Source organism: Lipotes vexillifer, unplaced genomic scaffold (assembly GCF_000442215.2).
Source record: "Lipotes vexillifer unplaced genomic scaffold, Lipotes_vexillifer_v1.1 scaffold121, whole genome shotgun sequence".
Taxonomy (NCBI): Eukaryota; Metazoa; Chordata; class Mammalia; order Artiodactyla; family Lipotidae; genus Lipotes; species Lipotes vexillifer.
In genome coordinates this window covers 1393859-1404775 of record NW_006773122.1, presented here as the reverse complement: position 1 = coordinate 1404775, position 10917 = coordinate 1393859, and the positions used below count along the sequence as shown (strand labels likewise).

General features: G+C 40.8%; 1 protein-coding gene across 2 annotated transcripts in view; it reads right to left on the bottom strand.

Moving 5' to 3' along the window:
* Nucleotides 1–3104: 3104 nt before the first annotated feature.
* Nucleotides 3105–10917, bottom strand: part of DCTN4 (dynactin subunit 4) — a 30725-nt gene continuing 22912 nt past the window's right edge. Inside the window, exons 10-13 of one of the 2 annotated variants that reach the window (XM_007448041.1) lie at nucleotides 10697–10751; nucleotides 9531–9638; nucleotides 7135–7232; nucleotides 3105–4628 (exon numbers count right to left, since the gene is read on the bottom strand). In XM_007448041.1, the coding sequence (XP_007448103.1) occupies nucleotides 4415–4628; nucleotides 7135–7232; nucleotides 9531–9638; nucleotides 10697–10751 (475 nt within the window). In that variant the 3' untranslated portion in view covers nucleotides 3105–4414. The remainder of the gene's footprint in view (nucleotides 4629–7134; nucleotides 7233–9530; nucleotides 9639–10696; nucleotides 10752–10917) is intronic. The other variant, XM_007448040.1, reaches the window with a different exon arrangement.

Sequence of the window (10917 nt, the reverse complement as noted above, 5' to 3'; positions counted from 1 at the left end):
GCGGGCCTGTCACTGTTGTGGCCTCTCCCGTTGCGGAGCACAGGCTCCGGACGCGCAGGCTCAGCGGCCATGGCTCATGGGCCCAGCCGCTCCGCGGCATGTGGGATCTTCCCAGACTGGGGCACGAACCCGCGTCCCCTGCATCAGCAGGCGGACTCCCAACCACTGCGCCACCAGGGAAGCCCTAAGAGGAACATTTTTTATCACTTCTGTAAATGGAAAATTAGTATCACTTGTGTAGATGTAGCCTTAAGAACAAGTACAATGAAAATGAAAACAATATTTTTTAGTAAGTAAGCCTCTGTTGTCTGCCAAAGGCTCTGAGACAGAAGGCTACGTTTAAAAGGAAAAAAAAGTGCTACGTAAGAGAACTGATACTTTATCCTTATTTGACAGAAGGATGGGGAGAGGGGAGCAGGGCATGAGAATGATACAACTTTCTATTTGATTCCGTATCATTTAATGTTACTTTCACTTAACACTTAAAGTCATTGTCTTGTGTAGGTGGTTTGTATTGTGAAATATATTCCACTATTGAAGTCCCTGACCACCAGAAAATGGGGATAAATAAAGCTAACTACAGTTGACCCTTGAACAACACAGGTTTGAACTGTGTGGGTCCACTTACACACACTTTTCTCCCCCACTAAATACATACTACAATACTACATGATCTGCACTTGGCTGAATGCATGGGTGCAGAACCTTTGATACAGAGGGCCACCTGTAAAATTATACACAGGTTTTTGACTGCCCCAGCGTCAGTGTCCCTAACCCCTGCATTGTTCAAGGATCAACTATGTTGCAATTGAGCAAGTGACTTGGCTCTGAGTTTTTGAGTTTATTCCAGGCTACCCTTTGACTGGAATATAGGAGAAAGAGATGACAAAGGGGCTGGATTTGGCTCTGCAAGGGTGTGCATTACAGCAAAGGAACTATACACATACAAAGCCCAATATTAGGCAGAGGTAAATGCCCTGGAGAGGTTAAGTACTACAGATTAAGACCACATCTAGATGGGAGTAGGCTACCTAGGGAGTATCCTAGGCTGAGCTAACACCAGAACAAAAGAGCTCAAGGGAAGTTAAGGTATTTGGCTTATGACAAAAAGAGGCATATGTATATATATATATATATATATATATTTTAAAAAGATAAAAGACCAACAGCTACGTAAACAGGGAAAAGGAAGATGGTATTATTTAACAAATATTGGTTGTCTGCTACTTGCCAGCCATTGCTCTACGCTCTGCAGATATATCAATTTTTTAAAAAAGGCAAAAATCCCTGTACTATGGAGCTTATGTTCTCGTATGAGGAAACAAAAAATAAAGTATATAGTGCGGGATGGTCATCAGTGCTATGGGGAAAAAAAGCAGCAAAGAAAGGGGAGACGTGTTTAGGGAAGGGCAGTTTACATTATCACATAGGGAGGTCAGGGAAAGCCTAAGAAGGAAACATTTAAGCACAGACCTGACTGGCAGGGGTTTGAGTTGTACAGATATCTGGGAGAGGAGTTTTCCAGGCAGAGGGAACAGCCAGTGCAAAGAACCTGAGAGGGTGCAACCTGGGGTGACTCAGCAATAGCAGAGACTTGTGTGGCTAGGGTGTAGAGAGCAAGGGAAATAGTTGATGAATCTACAGTAAGAGGAGGGAAAAGTTGAGTACAGATGAAAGTGGACGAGTGGCTACCTGAGAGGGCTGGGCCACTTTGTACACTTAAAAGGATATCTTTGGGAGCAGTGACCCAGGATAAAAGCTGGTAGAGTCCTAACAACGTAACATTTACACATCGGTTCCAATAATATGTTCATAAGGAGCTCAAGCAACATCTATCTATTTAATATTACAGTGAACTACCTTGAGGTTTTACCTTAGTTCTTTTAGACAAATGGAAGAAGGGAGCACGCCCCACTGACTCACATGCTAACCCTAACTCCACCCCTGGCATGCTACTCCAATCAGTCTTCATGAATACAAACAAAAGACACTTTTCAAGCTTTTTCTGCTTTATTTCACCACACGAAGTTAAGCAATCAGGCAAAACAGTAACCTGTCATTCATAAAGACCAAGGAGTGCCTCTCATTCCCAAAAGGGACCAAAAAGGATGTTTCTTTACAAATATGCATTACATTTAGCTCATTAAACAGTCTGAACAAAAGAAAACTCTGGTGGGCTAATCAAATCACAAATTCAAATTAACTTAGCTTTAAGTTTCCAAAACTGTAGTTTCTAGTGCTAATGACATCTAATTTGCCTGCAGTGGTGCACACTGACTATACTTTAAAAATCTTGCACCTAATCGAATATAAAAAAGGAACAAATAAAATTCCAAATTCACCAGCTGCAGGTATTGAATGAACCATTTCTACTAACACACAGATACTGAACCATTTCTACTAACACACGAAGTACCAGCTTGCACTGAAAACTCTCTTGAGGAACCATTAAATCAATGGCTCTGTTATTCTGCAAGTTAATTTGGCTTCTGAGGAAAAAATTCTATGATCAATAGTGTTTTTGTGTTTCTGTGTCACATGGGGGTGATGAGACCCATTACTTCAACATTATTATTTCTGGGAACAAACACCAGCTATATATATGCCTTAAACACGTAACTGTGTGTAGTCGATGCAAACGTGTAAACATAGGAAGCTATCCTCTACCTTGAGGCTTATCTCCTCCACTGGCAAATATGGAGCACTCACGTCACAGGAGGCTGTAGTGAGTAGTGAAATAAAAATTAATTTGACACTTCGTGGGGTCACAAAAAGTTAAGCTATTTCTATAGTCTGCAGATTTGTCATTATACAACACCTGCCCCAACGCCTAACAGGCTAAGCCTTATTACTGTCATAATATTGGAGACATGAATGTTTTTTTTCTCATACTGCAGCATATATATTGCTCTGTGGAATACTGTTTCATAATATTGGCTTGATCTTAAGAGTACTATTTAGTGTCTTTCAGAGGCTTCCTAAATATTTTTATCTTCCAAGGGGAACTGAAAAGTAACTATGTCCTGTCTGTACTCTAGATTACTATATATACCTTTAATTTTTTTTAAAAAACTAACGGCTTGAACTTAAAAACAAAACCAGAATAAACAGGAAATTTCTCTTTCCCCAAAGGTCTGTTGGCTGCTTGCTAACAATACATTTACAGATAATGTGGTGCAGGTGGTGGTCTACTTTGTCAAGTCTCAGTTGAGAAGACATCACAGAAATTAAGGTTAGCAACCCAACTCCAGGATACCAAGTGAAAACAGCATGTGTGCTGTTAGGCAAGTATTCTTTATGATTTATGGTCAAAATGCTCTTATTTGACAAACCGTATGATAAAAGTCTTAAATGCAGGAAGGGAGAAGGTTCTTTTTCTGAATATCCAGTTTTGGATTCAAGAGATTACAAATGTTAACTTCCCCTTCAAATCAATGGAAAGAACATTAGTTCAGATCACGATAAACATCTAACATTTAAAATATTTTCTGAATTCCAGAAGTGAACTTGTCCACCGAGTTTTCTTTGGGCTCTTTCCAGGTCCCCAGTACTCAGAACAACTTACTGAGTTAAAGAGGCCGAGCCGAAGAGAAGCGTAGGGAGTAAGACATAAAAGATGGGCTCGCTGCGGCAGCATCAGTCCCTGGGTACTGTGGCAACAGTTAAAATGAACAGAATTTGCCACCCCCTTGATATGACACGTAATTGCTTGCTTCTCAAATTCTTCCTAGAAGAAAAAGTTCTGTATCCTACTGGGAAAAAATTTTTAAGAACAATTAATAAATAAGTATCTTATATTCACTTAAAAGAGGGCAAATTAAGGTGCCTTAACTATTTCACAGGTTTTTCCAATCATCACAACACTAAAGACAACATAACGATTCTATTATCCTGTCAAATGGATGGGAGCCAAGATGACAAGTGAAGGGATATGTTTAGAGTGCTAGATTATATCTAGTGGAATGCAAAAAGCAGCTGGTATACTGAGACCAATGCTGGGTCATCAATAGCGGGCCTACCTTTCAGTTATTTTAAGTTTCATCTGTGAGACTGTGATCCTTTATGAGATCAGATCGGGAGATAGTATGGTCAGTTTCTCAAGTGGTCAATCGAATGCCACGCCAAGGAACAGCCACCCCTTTTCTTGGGATGGAACTATGCTGTTGTTAGTCAACGTGCAGGGTTCAGTGAGGGAGACACAGACTTACGGGTGTTAACAGAAGAGAGGGCCAGAGGAACAGCAGTCACCCTGTGTTCCTAATGCCTTGCCTATGCCCCTAAGCTCCTAGGAACAGGATTCAGTAGTGCATGGGTACATCATTATAAACAAGGCCTAATGAAGCAGCGGCTTCCACATTTTAACGTGGGTTTGTGATGATACTGTCCTTTGGGATCTGCCCGCCACTGGAACACTTTAAGGAAGAAGCGGGCCCAAGCTGAGTTCCACATGCTGGGTGAGCCAGATGACCTCTGTACCCTGGTCAGCTTCTTCGATGGGGCGGATAGGGGTGGCCAGGTTTTTAAAATCGTGCTTCATCTTAAAGCACACGGTCACTTCGCCCTCCTCACGCTGTGGGGTCACTTTGATGAAGATACCCACTTTGTTGGCCTTTCTGAAGGCTATAATGCTATGGAAGGAAATAAGCATAGTATTAGGCAGGTCACAAGTCAGCCAAGCCTGTTAGACTCACCGTCATTTTATGCCCCACAGGAAATCTCTGTTGACAAGATATGACCACCACCCCGTTTGTCAACAATGAAGAGTTTCTTCAGCAAAATGCTGACCTCCTTATTTTTTTAATATTACAACAGTAAAATATAGTCATAAAATTTTTAAATGGGGAAAAGTAAGTCTTTCCTCTTATTTTCCTCTTCAGTACAGAGAACAACTAACTGTAAACGGTTTGGCTCTTAACCTACCAAATATTTTTCTGTGCACTTACACTTTTCTGCTTTTTTAACCAACACAAAAGGGACACTATTCTGTAACATGCTTTTTTTCACTGTTTATCACAAACACCTGTCCATATTGGTATATCTAGGTCTTCTCCATTCTACTTAATGGGTGCATAGTGACCATAATTAGTATACACTGATTTCCTCTGTTATAAACATCCCTTCACATTAACCTTTATATACATATGGTATTATTTCTATAGGATATAGACGGATGCTAACTCGGAGCTTTAAAGGAGTTTCTGGAATAGCATAAATCAGTGTGTTTTGTAAATAGAGTCTGTAAATTAGGAATTTTTAGAATAGAAAAAAATCTCTTTAGTTGAAGTTTCCATTTCAGTTTTCTGATATGCACTTGAAGTTTGTGTTTAAATAACTTAGCTTCAAAAAGTCAAAAGGCAATGAAATAAACAGAACTTGATCTACTATCCAGATGATACTCAATTACTTCAGAAAAGTTACTGAAATCCAATATTTACATATTATCCAGTATTAGTACTACTAATTTCCAGATATCTGGAAGTCCTATAAAGTACAATAATATGGAATATAATTAATTCAATCTTTCATTAATCTGTCATGTAATCTGACTGGAATTTATCTCAGATGACCTTTCCAGAAGTTCACCTTGGTTTAACAAATTTCTGTACTTAAGTTAATATAATTTATATAAAGCAAGGATTATAGAGAATGTATTTTGTATTATATTAACACAATCACTTTGAAGTAACTAATCAAACCTTTGATTTACACCAGATTCATTTAAAAAATTCAGTTCAAAAATAGTAAAAAAGAAAAAGTCTTCCTAGCCTTAATTTCCCAGGCAACCACTGATGCCTGGGAAGCTTTTTTAAAAAAAAATTCAGATTCCTGGTGCCTACCTAGACCTGTTAAAGAGAAGCTGTGGGGTCTGGTACTCTATACAGAATTAAAAAAAAAAAAATTAAAACACCCACGCTGGTGCTTTCTGAAGTTCACCCAAGTTTGGGAATCACCGTACTAACCTCTTCTTTGCTCTCACTTTGTCTTTCTAATTTGTCCCATGTTATTTCTTCTTTCCAGGATCTTGCGGAGGGAGCTTTTGATCATTTCCCTACACCAGTGTATTAAATGCTACTGCTTTTCAGCTCCAAGCCCACTTTCTGTAGCCTGCTTTGTGACACAGGATTCTGCTAACCACATTTCTGCTTGGTAGGCTGGTTCCTTACCAGGCTCCCTTTAGGGGCTCTAACGGAGACCAGAAGCCTGCAGGAAGAAGGGGCCTGGTTCTCCCGGTGAGCTTCCTGTCTGCATGCAGCTCCTGTGGGCAGCACTCTAGCAATGCCTCTTCGCTCAGGAAGTGGCAGTATCCAGGTTTTCCAACTGCATAACCAGCTTCAGCATGCCACCCCTCCTCTGGCACCCTGTGATGCCAGCACCAGTCAGGCAGTGTCCCTGCTCCCATTTCCCAGAGGTCTGAGTTTCAGCTCCATGGGGCTCCTCCTTCAAGCTTCTAAATTTGAATCATTTAAACCATTTCCCTTTGTTCCCTCAGCCCTAGGAGTGGGAACTGCTTCATAAAATTACCATCTCTGGGATATTTCAGATTTCTTCTTAACCTCTGAAGTTACCCAGTTAACAAATCTTTATATTAAATTCTCTCTGTTCAAATAACTGATGTGATTTCTGTTTTTAGACTGGAACCTGACTGATGTATTCTTCATCTCGGAAAGGTTTGGTTTTTTACTTCTCAGTTATTAGGTATGAGAGAGTAAAATCTGTTACTCTAAGATGGAAAGGTTGGGGGGCAGGTGGACAAATCCAATGGTAAATCTTCGGGGATAGAATACTATATCCTGTCCACAACCATGAACAATCATGCACTTGAAAATTTTTTAACACAGGAAACACAGGTTAAAAAAACTGTGCTTACAGAATGATCCCAATGATGGAAATGCTAATGATGCTAATCTCTGGTGGTGAAATTTTATTTTCTTATTCATGGTTTTATTCACCAGATTTCTATAGTAATTATTTTTATAAATAGGAAGAAAAAATTACTTTAAAAATTCAGATAAGAAAATTGAGATCTGTGAGTGGGCCTCGTGTACCAGCCAACTGTGGCGTGTGTGTGTGTGTGTGTGTGTGTGTGTGTGAGAGAGAGAGAGAGAGAGAGAGAGAGACAAAAGGATCACTCACTCAGGATCATCCTGAAAGTCCTGGGGTTCTGCCAACTCATCATACTCTGCTGCTGCATCCTTGCCGGCTAAAACAAGCTCTTTGGGAGGCACCACCACCTGGAGAGCAACACAGAGGGCTGCCTCAGAAGGAATCAGTGCATTGTAGAACATTCATTCAGTGGAATACAGAAAAGTATTGCCCTGACCTAGACATGCAGAAGTAAGCAGCAAGTTTCCAGAAACAGACATTATTTCACTTATAAAAAGTTTAACAAACATATTGTTTGGACATTTCTGATAAAAGTATAAGAACAAAGAAATTTAAGGGAATGGTAGAGTCAGGTGAGTGCTTACTTCATTGGGGCTGCTAAGGGGAATTTAAGTGGGCAGGATGCGGGGGCTTCAATTGTGTCTTTAATGTTTTATTTCTTAAGGGGCTGGGGGAATATGGGTGTTTGCTATGTTATTCTTTATGCTTTGTGGTACATATGAAACAGTTCTTCATATTTGTTTGTTTTTTTTTTTGCGGTACGCGGGCCTCTCACTGTCGTGGCCTCTCCCGTTGCGGAGCACAGGCTCTGGACGCGCAGGCTCAGCGGCCATGGCTCACGGGCACAGCCGCTCCGCGGCATGTGGGATCCTCCCGGACCGGGGCACGAACCTGCGTCCCCTGCATCGGCAGGCGGACTCTCAACCACTGCGCCACCAGGGAAGCCCTCATTTTTTTAAAAAAGAAAAAACATAATGTGAAACAGTGGTTCCAACATATTTTCTGAAATGCAGATATTGGGTATGTTTATGGCCATGAAAAACAGTTAAGCATTCTTTACACCTAGCCTTATGTTGTAACTAGGCTTCAACTTCGCTATGTTAGAAGTTAACAGATAACAATGTAAACAACATTACTAATTATGGATATAAATGTGGCCGGGGAGCTGTCAAGAGAGAGAAAAACGGCAAATCCATAAGCTGGGTATACTCATCAGGCACTTATTTCTGTCTCTATCCTCACTGGCACAGCTTATTAGTGTTATTTTAAAAAGGAGTAAGGACAGATGAGTGTCATCTCTCTTTGGAAGTGATGCTAGCAAATGAAATCATTAAAAAGCAGAAGTAAAAAAAAAAAAGATAAATTCTATACTAATAAGTATAACTTGAATAACAGCTAATTAAAGATACAGGCATCCTTTCTACCAACTTTTGTTATGAGTATCATGCTGAATTATGAGTCAGTAACAGATGGTCTATAGAGAAAAGTTTTTGGTCTAAAATTTCAAGTACTAGATGAATCATGAAGTAGCAAAAAGTAGAAAGGCCTCATTTCATTCATTCAACCAACACTGAGAGTCAAAATTACCTATTTTAATATTTAGTACTTGGACTTCCCTGGTGGTGCAGTGGTTAAGAATCCGCCTGCCAATGCAGGGGATACGGGTTCGATCCCTGGTCCGGGAAGATCCCACATGCTGCAGAGCAACTAAGCCCGTGCGCCACAGCTACTGAGCCCGTGAGCCACAACTACTGAAGCCACGCACCTAGAACCCATGCTCCGCAACAAGAGAAGCCACCACAATGAGAAGCCCGCGCACTGCAACGGAGAGTAGCCCCCGCTAGCCGCACCCGGAGAAAGCCCGCGTGCAGCAACCAAGACCCAACACAGCCAATAAATAAATAAATTGACTATTAAAAAAATATATTTAGTGCTATGTATACTCTGTGTAAGCAGAGGGCATCTAGTGGAGGCACACCAGCTTTTAAAAGGAAATGTTATTTCCTTTGTGTCTTGAAAAATGAGTATGCATCAGGCAGAAAGAGAGGTGTGGCCATGTATGTCAGGGGAGTGGGGATGGGAAGGAGGAATTCTAGATAAAATGAATAGCATATGCAGTGCTCTAGAAGCATGAAAGTTTATGACCCATTGGATATGCTTGGATCTCAACCATTAATATGCACAATTTCGAGAATGCTAGATTTGGGGGTTTCAGGGAAGATCATCCTGGAAGAAAAGAGAGAGGTGAGGACATCAGGGAGCTCTTAAGCTATGCCAAGGAATGTGGATTTCATCCCAATGTCAGAGGGACACCAAACAAGCTGCATGTCATGATCAAAGTGAGATCTTAGAAAGATCACCCTAATGGCAAGATGGAAGGTGGGCTGGCATGGAAGTGGGGGTGAAGAAAAACAGGGAGTTAGGAAGTTACTGTCACAGTCCACGTAAGAAATGATGAGACCTTCAAAAAGGGCAGTGGCAGTGTGCTTGCGGATAAAGTAAAAAAAACTCAAGAGGTGAAATCAGAAGAACTTGATGACTGTTTGGATGTGAAAATGAGACAGTGTGGAGTCCTTTAAGCCAGGGCAAATGAGGCCACGCCAGGAGAAGTCAGGGTTACTCAGGATGAGGCAAAGCGTTCCTACCTTAGCAGTGCTGTTGATATCATCAGGGTCCCCCTCCTCGTACTCCAACAGAGTCACGTGGGTGAGGTTTTCCACTGGATTCGTAAGAGTCAGGAGGACCTGGCTCTCCTGGGGTAAAGGAAAGGCATCTTTCAGACATGTTCCACTGCTGCCACCTAGGTCCACTTTCCTAGATGCTTAGATCACTAAGTCATCACCCCCTCCGCCCTCCACGCCTCCAGCATTACTCTCGAACAGTAACACCCACCTGTGCCTCTACATCACTGCATTCTCAAAGTGCTCACTAACTCCTATTCTGTTACTTATATGCTAGTCTACATACTCTCTGGAGCTGTTATTTCACTGAGGAAATGGAATAGATCCCACAGAAAGGACCAGTTACTAGATGCAGAAATTCTGAGAAATACACATTATCTCAGTGATTGTTTAAAGTTTACAACTCTTGCCCTACCCAGGTCGCCACTTAAGGACTAAAAAGAAGGAAGCCCTCATAAATAAAATATGGGAGCCACAGGCTAGCCAGATATATTAGCACAGAAAAAAAATGGCACATCAAGACTGTAAAAGACTTTTAAGATTTCTTGAACCATAATTTGCCCGTGTTTGGTATGCTCTTTACAATAGCAAAAAAAAAAAAAAAAAAAAAAAAAAAAAAAAAAAAAAAAAATTAAATGAACAGGGACCGTAAAAGTGTCTTTATGAGCAGCATGAAAGAACTAAGATGCTGCTGCAGAACACTGTGCAATTCACTGGGGTGTCTGTGTCAGAGATAAGGACCTCAAAGAAGAGAGGGCTTGTGGTAAAGAAGAAGTCTAGTTGATTCCTGATATCTCACACATACACACACGTGAGATGGTGGAGAATCTCCTGGCTGGAGGAGAGCTGAAGATGCCTGTGGGTCTAACACCTCCTTTCTTTCCCTGCCATGATTCTACCTCAATGTAATGTGCACTGCTCCTTCTGCATATATTTCAAAGATGCTGTTATCAAGAATCCCAGCTTAATGACACTTAAAATCTCAATCCCTTTATTATTTCAAACTTTCTTCTTTTTTATCCCTTGCTCATTGCATCCCATGTCAAATACACACAGCCACCACATACACATATGCACACATCTTTGATCAATTAATTCTTTCTCTTCCCGTAAATAAGCATGGTACTAACCTTCATGTAGCGAAGGTTGGGAATTGACATGATTCTCACTTCTGGGATATAATTGCTATGCGTGAATAAAAAGATGCATTAATGGTCATTGGAGTCTCTTAAAATTGTTACTTTTTTTTAAAGCTAATGCAGCAAAGAAACGATTTCTTCACGTTAATTAGAACATGTCAGAGAAAATTTTAAAGAATCATACCACTACGATAAGAACTTAAGATATGAAA